This window comes from Oryctolagus cuniculus, chromosome 10 (genome assembly GCF_964237555.1).
Source record: "Oryctolagus cuniculus chromosome 10, mOryCun1.1, whole genome shotgun sequence".
NCBI lineage: Eukaryota > Metazoa > Chordata > Mammalia > Lagomorpha > Leporidae > Oryctolagus > Oryctolagus cuniculus.
In genome coordinates this window covers 14,700,852-14,718,469 of record NC_091441.1, presented here as the reverse complement: position 1 = coordinate 14,718,469, position 17,618 = coordinate 14,700,852, and the positions used below count along the sequence as shown (strand labels likewise).

Sequence of the window (17,618 nt, the reverse complement as noted above, 5' to 3'; positions counted from 1 at the left end):
AGTGTATCATTGTGAAAACATCGGTTTGGGTGCTTTTCATCATTATATGATTTTATTGCTATTAAAGATGTCAAAATCCTCATTTGTGGGCCCTCAAAAAGTTGGAAATGAGAAAGTTTGATGGGCTTCACACTGCCAAAAATATAAAAACTATAACATTTAAAATTTTGCTTGCAGAACAATTGGTTTTCAAGAGGATAAACAGAGCTTTGCTAGTTAGATTTCACCCAAAGTCTTTGATGGTTAGTAATATATAGACTGAAGAAATCGTCAGGGTTTAGGAAGTAGAACCAAGCTGATTTCATTGAAATCAACTCATTTCCTGAGAAGCCTTTTCCACAAGATCACTGCTAACACAAATTTCAAAATAAACTAAGAACTAGGTCTTTAAATTACTAGATTTGAAGCATTAAATTAAGAGAAAACACACTTCTTCAATCATATTGCTTTCAATAAACAATTTTTGTGAGCACAAGACTATTTCTAACAAGTTTTCCTCATTAAGTTTCTGTTGGTGGGTTTTACAGCATTCATCATGAATTAAAGTTTAGCGCATTATCTCATTCACTGAGATTTTTTGGGGATGGGTGTTGAAAATGGTGCTGACGGTTGTTCTGCAAAACATTGGGAAACCATTGATTTTTAACTTCTCGGTTTGTTTTTAATTAGTTTTCGGAGGTAAGTCCCAACGTTGAAACTGTTCTTGAGCGCACACACCCCAAGTAAGTGAAGTTCCCCCCTCTCTCCTGCAGAGGCCTGGCCCCTGGCCAAGGCAGGAGGGTGCGTGGGAGTCTGGGGCCCCTCCCCGGGTCCAGCCCCAGGTACTGGGAGTCGGGGCTTGCTCAAGTCTGTGCAATCCGACAGCTGTGTCATCTGCCACAGCCTTGCCCTGGATGAGATGCGCACGAAGCGCGCACGAAGCACCCACGAAGCAGGAATCAGCAGGAATCCACAAGGTACCGGGCTGCGGAGGAGCTCGGCTCCCCAGGCAGATAACTCTCCCCTCCCCGGAGCTCCAGGCCGGAGGAAAGCTAGGGGCGAGCCAGGGCGAGAGGCAGCACGGGGAGACGCAGAGGAGGTAGGAGCGAACCGGGAGGGAGAGCTGAGGGACCGCGGGGCCTGCGGGGCCTGCGGGGGCTCCGTCGTGCAGGTGTACGAGCCCCCGTGCCCAGAGCGAAGGCCGAGCTCCGGGGGCTGCGACGCGCTGGCCCGGGCGGGAAGCTGGTTTGCCGGGGAGCGCACGGTTTTGCCATCCCCGGCGGCGCCCAGGCTCTGCGGTTCGCCAGTAGGGGCCGTGGCGGGTCACGGAAGCCGGGGGACTCCCAACCAGTGAGCGAGAACTTTGGAGCAGATTAGGGTCCGGCGCTGCGGGCGCAGGAGGAGGATTTTGGGCCACCTGTCCCAGGGAGGCGCTGGGTGGAAGACTCTTCTGGGTCTGAGATCTGGCCAGCAGTCAGCTTATGGGTTACCCCTCTCCCTCCTCTCATTCCCCACCTTTCTCCCTGTGGATTCTCTCTCTCTAGAAAAAGAAACAAAAACCAACTTCTCCTCCTCCCCTGCCGGCCTGTTGGCCGGAGCCGGAGCACGCCCCCGGGTGCCCTTGTGTGCATGAGTATGTGCCTGTGTCTGTGTTATTGCGTGTGGGTGGTAAATGCTATGCCGCCAACTGACAACTGGCTGTAGAAAAGGAATGCAGGTGAGGAAATGGGACGAAGGAAGAGGAGGGAAGGAAAAAACCAGAAAGAGGCGTTAGCAATTAAGAACAATTAAAATGTGAGATCTGTGCCATAGTTTACTTCATTCCTTTGTTGAACAGGATGATGAAACATGCAGATACACACACACATTTACCAACCCAAGTTCATGACTGCCTCCCCCTGGGTCCTAAGCTAGTATGTTAAGGTAGAACCAAGCCCAGATTTATTTGTGTCTCCATTCATCTCCAGTTTACCTGATTCCCTCTTTCTTTAAGTTTCTTTGGTACCTTCTTCTGGTAGACCCTGTTCTGTGAAGTTTGAATATTGCATCCTGGCTTCCAGTTTCGAAATACGCTCAAGTGCAAGGTGAGTTTGTTTGGGGCTGGGGGTGGCTTGGAGGCAGGCTGGACCCTGCTGTCCAGGGCCCTCCCTCAGCCATCACACCACCTCCCAGCACCTGCAACCCTGAACACAAACCATGGGGTGGGGGTGGGGGTGGGGGTGGGGACTCTATGGTGTGAGGGCAGTAGAGAACTTCAGTGTTTCGTTCTATAATTAATGAGGATAAAGTTGTGCAATCTCTGCCACTATTGTATTTTCTTGGTTGATTTTTTTTTTTTTTGACAGGCAGAGTTAAACAGTGAGAGAGAGAGACAGAGAGAAAGGTCTTCCTTTCCGTTGGTTCATCCCCCAAATGGCTGCTAGGCCTGTGCTGCACTGATCCTAAGCCAGGAGCCAGGTGCTTCCTCCTGGTCTCCCCTGCGGGTGCAGGGCCCAAGCACTTGGGCCATCCTCCACTGCACTCCCGGGCCACAGCAGAGAGCTGGGCTGGCAGAGGAGCAACCGGAACAGAATCCGGTGCCCAACCAGGACTAGAACCTGGTGTGCCGGCGCCGTAGGCAGAGGATTAGCCAAGTGAGCCTTGGTGCCCTCCTTCTTGGTTGATTTTTAAAGACATGTTGTTACAATCTTTGAAGAATTTTCAGTGGTTTGGGCTATGGTTCTATATTTAGTGCATTGCCTTTACAATTAAAAAAATATAACCACACTTTTTGGAGTCAGACATTTCCTCTTTTAAAAAAAAATCCCTTAGGCGGGAGCTTTAAGTAGAGCGTTTAATCCTGGAGGTGCTCTGGCTGACATAACATTCCTTCCCTTCCTCCAATCTCAGTCACTTAATTCTTCTTTTGTCTTGTGCTGCTGAGAAAGCCAGAGGACTCTGCCCTTGCCTTCCCGAGTGGAAGACCATTTCAGAACTGCTGTGCAAGGCACTTTGTAGCCCGGTGGGGAACTAAAAGAAGAAAGATCATAGGACTACCCATACGCTTATAGAAATGCACACCTGCTTGGCAATTTTTATTTCTAGGCTGAGATTCCAGTGTATTTTGTTTTGCTTCTTTGCTGATTTTCCAAACTGTAACACATTTTTCTTGTTTAAAATCTTTGAGTTAAAAATATATAAACATGTAGAAAAAATAGCTTATAGGGCCATAGGATTATGGATGATGATTTGTCCTTTTCAAAAAAGAGAGATTTATGCATTTATGTATTTGAAATGCAGAACAAGAACAACTGAGAGAGAGAGAGAGAGAGAGAGAGAGAGATGAGCATGGCAGAGAGAAAAGACATAATAACTTGCCAGAATTACAGTAATTGGTGGTAAGCTGTAATAAGTTTTTACTACTAGGAACCAGGTGCCTGCCTAAGTTAGGCTCCTGCCTCTCAGAGCCTGAATGTTAGGGACCCTATCTTCCTTGTTGGTTACATTTCAAAAAGATAGCTTGCCCTTGAGAAAAGCAGTCCGGGGTGTAAAATTTTCATGAGGCTTTTAACAAGATTTACATCTCAAAGGGAAGAGGACTTAATTAACAAAGAGTTCTAAAGTAAATGGCTTTAGGAAAAGAGAAAGCAGGGACCTGAGGCAGGAAGGAACTTGTTTAATTTGCTTATTTAGTCAAGTTTAGCTTGAATAATATTCAGTCAAGCTGAGAGGAGCCTTAAGACTAACACAGCTTTGGCCTCTATTTTTTTGTTGTTGTTGTTGGAAAATTATATATGTTTTTGGAATCACCCTAATTCAGAGTAAACATTCTGCCTTCCCGGTAATCCATATTTCAAGTCACATAATCTCAAACACTCCAAATTTCATGAAATCTGTTCAACCATTTTTGTTATGATGACAGAAATACAGCTTTTATTTACCATAAGTGGTCCATAGTTCTTTACAAGTTGGTTAGAGACACCAAACTGAAAGAAGTAGCATAATTCTTAAAAATTCAGACGAGGGGGAGGGAAAGAGGGAGAAAGAGAATATCATTCTATTCTTTTTTTAAAAAAAATTTAGAGATGTATTTGAAAGAATGAGAGAGAGAAAGAGAGAAGGAGGGAGGGAGGGAGAGAGAGAGAGAATGAGAATGAATCTTCCATCTGCTGGTTCACTCTCCAAATGGCCTCAACAGCTGGGGCTGGGCCAGGCTGAAGCCAGGAGCAAGGAGCTTCTTCTGGGTCTCCCATGTGGGTGCAGGGACCCAAGGACCTGGGCCATCCTCCATTTCTTTCCCAGGCACATTAGCAAAGAGCTGGATCTCAAGTGGAGCAACTGGGACTCCAACTGGCACCCAAATGCGTCGCAGGTGGCAGCTTAGACTGCTAAGCCATTGCGTTGGCCCCCATCACATTTTTGGAACTATATCTTCGAACTATATTGGATCTGTTAAAAGCTAATGAAAATTAAAAACTAAGAATCTTAAAGAAATCCCATTCACAATAGCCATCCCCCATCCCCTGCCCCCAAATCAAATGCATCTCTTCCTTAAAAAAAAAAAAAAAAAAATCAGACTTTGGGATTAGTGAGTATCTGAGTGTTTTGGCTGAGCTGCTAAACTTTGTGCAGTCTCCTCACCCCTAACATGGGGCAACACTGTGATGAGCTCACATGGAGCTGATGGTGGTCAACAAGATGACGCATGCAAAATGCTGACAGCAGTACCTGGTAAGGAGAGCAGTTCCTGTCACCAAGGCCCTGTTGTCCCGTTGTCCGTCGTCATGCTGGTGGGCAGAGGGGGAAGTAAGCAGGCCCAAGGGTGCCTGAGTCCCTGTTGTGAAAAAAAACTCCACGTGGACTGGAGTTGGACACTTTGTGAATAAATCAGAGTATGGTACTGGTGCTGTGTAAAATGTGTCTACTCCCCAAACATTCAGCGACTGAAAACAGCACAAATGCATTCTATTGTAGATCTGGAGGTCCTGAATGCAAAATGAAAGAGCACAGCCCCTTTTATCCCATTGTTCTCCAGAAAACCCACTGGCTTTTTCCAGCTTAGAGAGGCAGCCACATTCCTTGGACAGCAGCCCAGCATCACTCTGACCTCTGCTTCTTCCATAGTCACTTCTCTTTCTGACTCTGACCCCTCTGCTTCTCTCCTATAAAGACCTTGTGATTTCATTGAGTCCTGCTGAGATAACGCAGTCCCAGTTTTCGAGGGTTGGACGTGGGTGTTGTTGGGGGTGAGTTATTCTGCCTACCACTCTTAGCATCCACCAACAGGGCACTAATGACTGAGACTACATGAGGGCTGGCGTGACTTGCTCTTGGGTTGTGTCTTTGACCCAGACCTTCCTGATGGACGAACTCCGTGAAGGAAATGACAGTTTTGCCATCAAGTTATTAAAGATGTTGGGGGAAGCAGAAAAGTCACAAAATGTGTTCTTCTCCCCCCTGAGCATCAGCTGTTCCCTCGTCATGGTCTACCTGGGGGCAAGAGGAGACACTGCAGCTCAGATGTCACAGGTGAGCATCCCTGCCACTCAGGAAGAACTGACTTGATTCTCCATTGCTTCCATGGAATTGGTCTCCTGTTTCCATGGTGGCTGCTGAAAGTCTGCGCAGAAGGTAGATGGGAGGAGGGGATGTGGATGGAAAAGTGAAGTGTATAGGACAGGTCATCTCTGATGTGTATGGGAGAAATCAGGTCAAAGCTGTTTTCTTTGGTTGAAATCATCTGCATATTCTGGAAAAATTGCATGTTTGATAAATGTGATAAACTTCAATTCTGCCCCACACAGAGGCAAAAATTTCAACCTTGTTATATTTTAAACTCTTGCTAATATTACATTTTAAATTGAAACACAGTTGTATTAAATTGGTTATTTTTGGTGCGTGAGTATGTGTATATGGAAAAGAATGCAACATAATTGTGGACTTCAATCTGCTGGAGTGATTTAGAGGGAATGTATGATCTGACTGATATAAATGGCGATCGGTAGCCTTGTTTATGCATACGTAGTAATTTATGCATGTGGTGAAAATTTCCATGGACGTCATCTTGCCACTAATGTGAATGTGTATTCTGTATGGATGATTTCCTGCAGCACATCTAGGACCCCAGACCTCAGCTTAAACTCCCCAGTGATAGTTTCAACTCTCTGGATGAGGGAGGCTTTGGGTGGGGCTGGCCAAGAGACACAGGAAAAACAGCAATTTTTACTTTTATCTGACTTATAAAATCATAGTCTGATCTGGAGAACTTCTGAAAAATTGCTAATGGATGTTTTAATTTTTACTTCTGCTCTATATTGTATTTCCTGAGTCACATTAGATTCATCTCAGCTAATTTTTTTTTTTTTTTGACAGACAGAGTGGACAGTGAGAGAGAGAGAGACAGAAAAAGGTCTTCCTTTGCCGTTGGTTCACCCTCCAATGGCCGCCGCGGCCAGCGCGCTGCGGCCGGTGTACCTCGCTGATCCGAAGGCAGGAGCCAGGTGCTTCTCCTGGTCTCCCATGGGGTGCAGGGCCCAAGCACTTGGGCCATCCTCCACTGCACTCCCTGGCCACAGCAGAGAGCTGGCCTGGAAGAGGGGCAACCAAGACAGAATCCGGTGCCCCGACCGGGACTAGAACCCAGTGTGCTGGCACCGAAAGGCGGATAATTAGCCTAGTGAGCCGCGGCGCCGGCCCTCAGTTAATTTTTTTTAATGTTAAGCCTCCCTTCTGAGTTATTGTATATAGTACTGACCCATCTTCCTAACATGGGTAAATCTAAGAGACCAGTGGTTCTTAGCCAGAGGCACTTGGCAAGGTCTGGGGTTTCAGTTTCCACAACTGAGAGGTGAGACAGACATCCAGTGAGTAGACAGAAGTGTGTCAAAACATCCCACAATGCATTGGACAGCCCCACCACAAAGAATTATCCCGCCCCAAATGTCAATAGCACTGATGTTGAGAAACTTTGTGCAAGACAATTAAATCAAAGTCCTTTTCAGATAGGTGCAGAGACTGGTTTGGAGATAGCTCTTTGAGGGACTATAATGTCAATGCTATAATGGGCACTGTTTTCTATCACCAGGTCCTTTGTGTGAACAAAGATGGAGATGTCCACCGAGGTTTCCAGTCACTTCTCAGCAAAATTAACAAAACTGGCACTCAGTACTTGCTCAGAATTGCCAACAGACTCTTTGGAGAAGAAACATGTGACTTCCTTTCAGTAAGCAGTACTCAAACATTGATGCAAAAGAAATTGAAAATAGAAACTCTGGAAGAGCTAAGAGTGAAGTGCACCCACTGCCTTAAAAATGTGTTCAGAATTACATTAATGAGAATATAATTTTGAGTTATATGATTATTCTGAACTATGTTCTTTTAGATTTGCTTCTGACATGTTCTTTCCAGATGTTAGTGTGTCATCCTCCTGTGCCCAGACCTGCTTCTTCCCCTGATTTCTTTTCTCCAGGTGACTACTTCATCTCACATGTTGTCCAGAGTTCCTCCACTGGCCTGTCTCTGCCTGCAGGGCTGTTTTCTGTCAAGATGTCCCTTCAAGATCTCTCTCCTTTTTTTTTTTTTTTTTTTTTTTTTGACAGGCAGAGTTAGACAGTGAGAGAGAGAGAGAGAGAGACAGAGAGAAAGGTCTTCCTTTTCCGTTGGTTCATCCCCCAATGGCTGGCTGCGGCCAGTGCACCACGCTGATCCGAAGCCAGGAGCCAGGTGCTTCTCCTGGTCTCCCATGCGGGTGCAGGGCCCAAGCACTTGGGCCATCCTCCACTGCACTCCCAGGCCACAGCAGAGAGCTGGACTGGAAGAGGAGCAACAGGGACAGAATCCAGCGCCCCAACGAGGACTAGAACCCGGGGTGCCGGCGCCGCAGGCGGCGGATTAGCCTGTTGAGCCGCGTGCTTGCCTCAAGGTCTCTTAAATTTGGTCCCTCTTCTGAATCACTACTAGCATTGCTCGAGTTATAGTCTCACCTCATTTTCCACATTATTATTATTATTGTTTTGAATTGTTTTATCCAAGTCCAGCCTGGTCCTTCCCATTGCTCATAAAGCCACACTACTGATAAAAATATATTCTTTGAAAAATCGTTTATTTATCTACTTGAGAGGGAGAAGGTAGGCATATATATTCAAATAGAGAGAAAAAGGGGGGGAGAGATAGAGAGAGAGAGAGAGAGATCCATCTACCAATTCACTCCTCAAATGCTTGCAATCAGAAAGATTGGGCCATGACCAGAGCCAGTAGCTGAGAAAGCATTCCAGATCTACATGGGTGGCAAGAACCCAATTACTTGACCCATCCCAGCTACCATCTAGGATCTGCACTGACAGGAAGCTAAAGTGAGGACTCAGAACCAGAAATTGAACCTACATGTTCCCATGTGGGACACAAGTATGTTAAGCATACTTATGGTGTAGCTAGTGAGGCTGCCACCTGCAGTGTTGTCATCCCATATGGGCACCATTTCGAGTCCCAGCTGTTCCGCTTCAGATCCAGCTCTCTGCTGTGGCCTAGGAATGCAGTGGAGGATGGCCCAAGTCCTTGGGCCCCTGCACCCATGTGGGAGACCCGGAAGAAGCTTCTGGCTCCTGGCTTTGCATCAGCGCAGCTCTGGCCATTGCGGCCAATTGGGGAATGAACCAGCAGATGGAGGACCTCTCTCTCTCTCTCTCTCTCTCTCTCTCTCTCTGCTTCTCCTTCTCTCTCTGTGTAACTCTGACTTTCAAATAGATAAATAAATCTTTAAAGGAAAAAAAAGCATCAGGCTGAATGTCCGCTCCCCGGAATAGTCCTTTTAAGTTGAAAAATCTATTCATAAACTTAGATTTCAGGGGCTGGCACTGTGGTGTAGTGGGAAGGCTACTGCCTAAGGCATTGGCATCCCACATGGGTGCTGGTTCGAGTCCTTGTTGCTACACTTATGATCCAGATCCCTGCTGATGTGCCTAGGAAGGCAGTGGAGGATGGCTCAAGTGCTTTGGCCTCTGCACCCACACGGGGAACCTGGAAGCAGGTCTTAGCTCCTTGCTTTAGTTCAGCCCAGTTCTAGAGGTTGTGGCCATTTGGGGAGTGAACTGATGGATAGACACTCTCTCTCTTTCTCACTGTGGCGTTCTCTCTCTCTCTATCTCTAACTCTGCCTTTAAACAAAACCCTTAGATTTAAGCCCAAGTATTTCCTATTTACTCCATCACTTCATCACACAGATTCAGGGTTCCCCTGTTTGCTCAAGAGCTGACATAACACAGTAACGTCCAAAAATTATGCTGGATAATATGCAGGATGATATTCTCTTGAGATTATTCAGGTGATAAGACAAACTTGTCCATTGGTTGGGGTTCCAAGGATTTCTGAACTAAAACTCAAATGCATCCTTGTCTTGGATGCTGTTGGCTGATGCCCCATGGAAGTTGTCTTCTTTGAGACCACTTCTCACTGGAACTGATTCTAAAACCCAGGAATCTCCTGATGAATCAACATTTGTTTTTTGAACACCAGCCTAGTCTTTGAATATTGTAAATTTAGAGCAAAAGAAACCAACATCTACTTTTCTCAGTTGCTTTGGATTCTCCTTCCCTCTTCATCATCTTTCTTCAGTAGAAGTTAAAATATTTGACAATAGAGAACAGACAGATGATTGGACCCGATGTCTAGGCATATTATATCTAAAACTAAGTGGGATGAGCTTTTGAGGCTTTAATGCACTGGGTATAGGCTTCTCCTGTTCTAATTCCATCTTACATTTCAAGACTTATCTCCTATTACTGCATATTCCCTGACCCCTTCCCTGGAAGGTGCACACAAACATGTAGAAGCACACATATACCCACATGCCCACACATATATTCACCTGTACACGTGTAGTATGCTCACACCTGCACACATACACACATACATAGTTGCATACACACAAAGATAAAGGCATATTGCATGTGTTCACAAAGGACCTTCCCTGTTCGGTATTCTCCCATCTTGACTCAGATCCAAAGTGCTGTTTCATTCTTAGTCTACTGATAGATCTATACAATTTCTTCACAGCCTAGTTCTACTATGGAGCCTCTCAATCATCCAACAGATAAGTGGCTGTTGCTGGTGATACAAAAATAACTAAATAAATGGAAGCAGAAAACCAAACAAAATCAATGCAGAGTGTTTGAAAGGGATGTACCTGGGTTATTTTGTTTGTATGTGGTGACAGCCAAGCCATCCTGTAAGTATCTGTGTGTACAGGCTGTCTGTCTTATCTGCTGTGGCAGCTGTCACATCTTCACACTGGTTTCAAGATCCTAGTACAGTCCTAGACACAGAGCAAATAGTCCATATATTTTTGCCAATTTATGAATGCATCTTAAAGTGCAGAATGGCTTGTGTAAATATTTATGGTTGAAACATGTTCAGAGAAAAAGGTAATTCTTCCAGTTGTGGGGACTTTTGCCAAATAAGACCATGTGTTTTGTGTTTATAGTCCTTTAAGGAATCCTGTCGGAAGTTTTACCAGGCTGAGCTGGAGGAGCTGTCCTTTGCAAAGAACACTGAAGAGTGCAGGAAACACATAAATGACTGGGTGGCAGAAAAGACAGAAGGTACTATATTTTAATGTTGTTGGGATGGAGGGAGAGGATGAAAATAGCTGAGGTGGGACTTCCATAGTGTCTCCAGTATGACCAAATTACCAGAGGCCTGTTTGTGTGTGTTTTCTGGGTTTTTAGGCTAGCTGTACAATTTTGTTACTTCTCTTGAGCTTTTCAGATCACAAAGTAGTGATTTCTGAAAAAGTATTTAACCCAAATATTAGGATCTCAGGTCCCCTTACCTTGAGACCATGTTGGAAAACGCCCTATCCAAATGCTTACTCTTTGGGGCCCTGTTTATCTTCTATCTGAGGCAGGCTGACATTCAATTAATTTGCAGCTTAGACATGGCAATATTTTGTGTTATCACACTGTTTCTAGTGGTAACATGAATAGCCCACTAGTTTGATCTATCACCCAATCTCTCCTTTTTAACTTGACTTTGGCTATATTTGCTCCAGATTGTGGAGGTACAGGTAACATGGAGCCTGCAGTGGGCCCTCTCCACACCACACTGAACATCACAGAAATATTTCTGCCAGTTCTTGATTTCATTATAAAGAAAAAGAAGGTATGCTTTTAAGACCCCAAAATATCTAACAGGAAATATTAATTCTTCTAAAATGTAAAGGAATTAATTTACTGAATTAGAGTTCAGTATTTTATCCATTCAATCTTTATGGAGCATTAATTGTGTGCCAAGTAGCATCAATGGCCATAATTATACTGTAGACCAATAAAATAATTACCAAGGGAAGGGAAGGGTACACATTTGTAGATTGTCCAGTGGGCTCTTACTTTCCAGTTGACTAAGCAGTGCTCAGTCACCTGAGGACCCTAGCAAATTCTCCAATCTTGCCCTTCTGCACTACACTACCTGTGACTACTCACACCCTTCCTTCCCTTAGGTTGACCACTGACATATTTCCCTCAGAAAGTAGAGCTAGAGAAGACCTTGGGGGTCTCTTTCCCTCTTTCATTGGACACTCAACTTAGCCCCCTCTCCCCCATCCAATCCCTTTAATTGCAAAGTCTGAGTCACTACTCCTCTCAGGTAGCCTGTTTTTTCCCCACTTAAAGGTATGTATCCACCACCCTTTGGAAATCTCTGTCTAAATGAGACTTGAAGGTTGGCATAGAACAGTGTTTCAACCAGATGGTTTTGTTTTCAGGTGATCTTTGATTATGGCTGGAGACATTTTTGGTTATCACAAGTAGGGGAGGTACTACTGGCTAACCATCCTACAATGGCAGCCCCAATGCCAAAGATTCATTCAGGCTAGTATGTCAATAGAGGCATGGTTGAGATATTACAATGCCAGAGTTGAGAGCTCCAGAGTCAGGATCAAGACTCCTGGGTTATTTTCTCAGTTCAGCCACTTACGATCTCTGTGAATCTGGGGAAAAGCATGCAAATTTCTACATCTTGAATTTTACATCTATAATCTGATGCCAAAATCATAGTTGCCCTATCAACTTTAAGATTGTTGTCAGGGCAAACAATACACTGTGTATGAGCACACAAATAAACACCACTGCTGTGATTCATCAGGCTGCCACAAAGGTGATTGCAACCTGGTTCTTGGCCAAGACTATGTTTTATGTGTCAGGGATATTTTTGTAAAAGGATGCTTATTTCTCTCCAAATTAAACTTCCTTCATATTCTTTACAGGTAAGATTTCAGAGGTGCTGGGTTCTGGGACAGTTGGTCCACTGACTAAGCTGGTCCTCGTCAATGCTGTCTATTTCAAAGGAAAGTGGAATGAGCAATTTGACAGGAAGCACACAAGAGGAATGCTATTTAAAACTAGCAAGGTGGGGAAACAGTCGACAGTCTTCTGTTAAACTATTTTCTCAAGAGAGATGATGAATAGAAAAGCTGGGAAAGATGATAAATAGAAAACATAATTTGTTCACTCTTTCTTTATTCTTAATTTTATTTATAAACCAATTTATTTCCCCCCTGTATATTTTATATGGGGGGAGGAGAGAAACTAAAATATTTTTTCTGTTGATACTTTCGCTTTTCTGTTCTTGTTCACATTCATCTTCTATCTCTGGTTATATGATTTGGAGGAGAATTTCTAGGAAGCCTTAGAATTATGTCACTTTTTGCTATTACTGTCTGCATTTACTGAGACATTTTTCTGTATTTGTTGCCTGAGAATTCAAGGATAGACACTTCTGGATTAATTAAAGAAGTGTCAGCAGATGTTAAGGCTGAAGCACCTTTCTTCAGTCTCTTGAGAAAGAGAATGGCTGGGTTCAATAGTTTCCAGCTTGGAATTTGACCTCCATCAACTTAATAATAGCATGTGGCACAGAGATAGGAAAGCTAAAAATACATTGCATGCAAGCTTTAAAAATTTCTGATCTTGTGCATCTTGTTAAGGCCCTTTCCCCACTGAAACCAATGCAATAAAACCAATTATATAATTGGGAAACTTTTCAGAATAATAGTATAACTCACTTTGGCTTATTCATCTTTTATAACCACGCTTTTCAGCCTGAAGACTTGAATATTACTTAACACGACTTCTAGCTTGGATAAATAGAATTTCATGTCTGTCTATATTCGTGAAAATATCCTCTCTCACCTGGTAATGCTAGCTTCTCTTTAACAAAAGCATGTTCTACTCAATACTAAGATGTACTAATGCCGATTTTACTTCTGAAGCATAAATGCACAGAAGTGATTTGACCTATCTAATCTTTAGTAAGTTGTTTTCATTTTTCCATAATCAGGTTTTAACTTCATGTTTTATTAGGAGGAAAAGACAGTGCAGATGATGTTTAGGAGTGCAAAGTTTAAAATAAGGTATATAGAGGAAGTGCATACCCAGGTCCTGGAGCTGCCCTACACAAATGAAGAGCTGAGCATGATCATCCTGCTTCCTGATGACAACACTGACCTCACTGTGGTGAGTCTGGGGCATTGAATCTGTGTGTCTAGAATTCCAGATGAGCTCATTTTTAAAAGTTCTTCTACAAGGTGGTATTTGAGGAGTTTCTAATATCAGGTTATTGTAAGTAGTGCTGGATGAACACCATTGCATATCTTCTGGTGAACATGTGTATGCATTTCTGTTGACAATATATCTAACAGTAGACAAGTATTTTTTAAAGATTTTATTTATTTATTTAAGAGGTAGAGTTACAGACAGAGAGCAGGAGAACATAGAGGGGTCTTAAATCTGCTGGTTGACGCCCCAAATGGCTACAGCAGCTGAAGCTGAGCAGATTTGAAGCCTGGAGCCAGGAGCTTTCTCTGGATTTCCCATATGGGTGCTGGGGCCCAAGCAGTTGGGCCATGTTCCACTGCTTCCCCAGGCTATCAGTAGGAAGCTGGATTGGACATGGAGCAGCCAGGACTCCAGCAGGAACCAATATGGAATGCCGACACCACAGGCAGAGGCTTAGCCTAAGCCACAGCACCGGCTCCCTATAGACAAGTTTTGATGAAGCTAAAAGGAGTTCCAAAAGTAAAAGAAGACATTCTTTTATTGGAAAAGGAGGGGCCAGTTGAGGGTCCAATAATTATTGGAAGTTCTTGAAGTTCTGGAAGAAGGGTGGGAATTGATCTTGGCAGTGTTTCTCAAGCATTACTGTGCAGATGAACCTCCTGAGGATCTTGTTAAAATTCAGATTTTGATTCAGCAGTGTGTGACCTGAGATTTTGTGTTTTTAACATGATTCTGGGGGAGGAAGGTGCTATTGCTACATGAACTTCACTTTGAACTGTTCCATGAACTCTCTACCTTGACAGGAGAAGATAGATCATTTCCAAGGAAAGGAAAAGAACAGAGTCTAGAGAAGGAGACAGTAAACTTGTAAATGCAGGAGGTTCAGGGCCAACAGTGTGCGGGTAAAGCAGCCCTTGGGAGGTGGGAAAAGCCCTCATGTATAAATTTTGCTGCTTCTCTTAGTGTTAATACTCCCACCTTGGCTGCCATCGAGCCATCAAGAATCTAACAATTCACATGACCTAGCTTCAGCATGACAATGCACAGGGCCTTAAGGGTGAATTGTTTGATTTATTGATTTCTCTAAGAAATCATAAAGCTATCAGCATTAAGTCAAGAATGAGATCTGTCTTGGCCATTCACAAAGAAATTTAGGAGTATTTAGGAATCTAGCCAAAGCTCAAACACTGTCACTGAAGAGGAGCAGTTGCCTGCACTCAAGCTGGTAAAAGGAAGGGGGCATACAAGTACAAGCCCCTCTTTCTTCTTTGTTTCTTCTTATGGATGAATAGAATGAATGACAAGTGTTGGAGGATTTGAAGACACTCCAGGAAAGACAGAAGGAAATCAAGAAGGCCATACAAATCATTATGTTGATTTTCCAATGTCTGCTCTCCCTTCATTGCCAGCTGATAACCCAATTTCCCCGTCTTTCATTCTGAGTCTTTCCCTTATTCAATCCTGAGTAGCCCCCTGATTGGGTGAAGATCATATTTCTTAGCCATGCTCTCTAGTTTTGTTTTGTTAAACAATCTCTCTAATTCACAGTAATGTGTATTGCATGAATAAGCACGTAATCAACTGGTTAGACTAATTTTTTCACATTTGAAATGATTTTGGTGCAAACTGCCTTTATTGAAAGTTTATGCTCAGGTGTTTTCTAGCTCTTTTACTCTTGTATCCACAAAATAAAGAAAATATGAGAATTTGGGGGGAAATATTGGTAATTTTTATAAGAAGAAAAATATCTATAGAGTGTATTGGGCTCATCACCTTGTTGTATGGGGTTTGGAGAAAGGTTATAAGTGAGTGGGTACCAAGATATTATCATCTATATTTTTAAAGATTGGACTCTTTGTCATTTCAGGTGGAAAAAGCACTTACATATGAGACGTTTAGAGCTTGGACCAATCCAGAAAAGATGACAAAGAGTAAAGTTGAAGTATTCCTTCCCAAACTAAAGCTGGAGGAGAGTTATGACTTGGAATCCTTTCTTCAACGTTTAGGAATGACTGATGCCTTTGAGGAAACCAAGGCTGACTTCTCTGGAATGTCATCTAAAAAGAATGTACCGTTGTCCAAAATTTCCCACAAGTGTTTTGTGGAGGTCAATGAGGAAGGCACAGAGGTGGCTGCGGCCACTGCTGTGGTCAGGAATACTCGATGCAGCAGAATGGAACTGAGATTTTGTGCAAACCGCCCGTTCCTTTTCTTCATTAGGCACAATGAAACCAACAGCCTCTTGCTTTGTGGCAGGTTCTGCTCTCCATAAAGTGGTTTGGACGCTGTACTTGTCCCCTTTTCCCTTCTGCCTACCCAGTCTTGATTAAAAATTCATTGTGACAAAATTGATGGTGTGTCTTTAATGGTGAAATAAAGGGTGTGCACCTGGGGACTTTTGTGAATGTCTTTGCTGTAGGCTCCGGAACCACTCAGAACTAACATGGCTTCAGATGTATGAAGCTTGGTGCTGAGACAGCTTGTTTTGAGGTATTTGTGATTCTTCTCATTGTCTCCGTTTTCAACAAAAGTCTGTTCCCCTGTTTGTGGGCACCTTTGGGAGCATCTCAAGGATCCACAAACTAGTCCTTGACATGCTCTTGCAGCCTATGATGACCTCCAAGATTTGCCTATCCACTAGGCTCACCCGGCCCCAATAAACACAAAGCTAAGGGTGAACACTATAAACACTGTAGTCACCCACTGTTTCACAGACAGCTGAGATCGTGTCTCTGCCTCCATCACTACCAAAGATAAGGTCCTGCATATCCCTGTCTAACACAGTTCCTCATGAAAATAGCTTCTTTAGTTCATCCCATAATCCCAAAGGCTCAACAGTGAGCTTCAGGATTGGGCTAGCACATCTCTGAGATGTGCCAAGTCATTATCTTCTTTCTTCTTCCCTCTGAAACATGCTCCATCCCACAAATGTTCACATCAAACAATTTTTGGAAGCAATGACCCCTCTAGTTAATTAAATTTGTATATGCTCAAACATGAGTCAAGCACACCTCTCACTTAAGAAAGGATCTGCCTACTTTTTATTTTCTAACTAAACAAATAATTTGTATTGTGGTAGCAATTTGAAAACCATAGAAAAATTTAAGTTACAAAATAAGAAGCAACAATTTCACCACCCAACAATGATCACTATTAATAGTAATTTCTATCTTTCCTCATTCTATATATGAAATATAGATTTATAAGTATTATAGCACAAGTTAATCATATACTTCTCTAGCTTATTTCCACTTTTCCTTACTATAAGCCTTTCTCAAGATAATTCTTTTTCTAGGTCATGAATTTGCATAGTTTTCTACTATATGGCTGTCATTTTCTTATGGAATCTACTTAGACAACTTAAATAACTGAAATTGTTTATATTATACACCACACTGGTTTGAGACTATGCAAAGAATTTGCTCAAATTTTTAATATTTATGAAGAAATAATGTTAAAATGTTACTGTCAACTTAAAAGTTGGGCATATTTTGAGTTTTCCAAATTGATCTCCAAGGAGTTAATTTGCACACCCACTTATGTTACCATTTACACTTCTGCTAACTTATTTTGACTTCTTTATGAGTTAGGGTGAATAGTGGTTACAGTTGACCCATTTTTGGTACACAATTAATAATTACATGAATCATGCATATTAGAGTTCTTACTTAAAATTCACCAAGCTAGAATATATTCTTAGTTAGGTTACACTCACTTCAAGGGCAACATATTTCCAAACCAGATTTGGCCAAAAATTAATTCATAGAACTGGAACATGTATATCTGTGTATTTTGATCTTGCCTCCATTTTGACTTGTTTTTAGAGATTTATTTTATTTGAAAGGCAGAGTTGGGGGAGGGGAGAGTTCCATTTTCTGGATTACTCCCCAAATGACCCCAATGGCCAGAGGTGGGCCAGACCTAAGCCAAGAACCAGGAGCTGTTTCTCGGTCTCTCACATGTGTGCAGGGGCCCAAGCTGTTGGATCATTTTCTGCTGTTTTCCCAGGCACATTAGCAGGGAGCTGTGTTGAAAGTAGAGCAGTAGGGACTCAAACTGGTGCCCAAATAGGATGCTGGCACTGCAGACTGTGGCTTAACTTGCTATGCCACA

General features: G+C 43.1%; 1 protein-coding gene across 6 annotated transcripts; it reads left to right on the top strand.

The window, feature by feature from the left end:
• The first annotated feature begins 817 nt into the window (after positions 1-817).
• On the top strand, positions 818-15,853 carry SERPINB8 (serpin family B member 8). Of its 6 annotated transcripts, none has more exons than XM_008261390.4 (8): positions 818-956; positions 1,973-2,063; positions 5,311-5,487; positions 7,043-7,180; positions 10,436-10,553; positions 12,215-12,357; positions 13,311-13,463; positions 15,373-15,853. In XM_008261390.4, exons 3-8 carry the CDS (start codon positions 5,320-5,322, stop codon positions 15,775-15,777), a joined length of 1,125 nt encoding a protein of 374 aa, XP_008259612.3. In that variant the 5' UTR covers positions 818-956; positions 1,973-2,063; positions 5,311-5,319; the 3' UTR covers positions 15,778-15,853. The 6 variants fall into 6 exon arrangements, with proteins under 6 accessions (XP_008259612.3, XP_008259613.3, XP_069905909.1 ...); XM_008261391.4 differs by having other exon boundaries at positions 821-956; positions 1,998-2,063; XM_070049808.1 differs by lacking the exon at positions 818-956 and adding an exon at positions 977-1,078.
• The last annotated feature ends 1,765 nt before the right edge of the window (positions 15,854-17,618 follow it).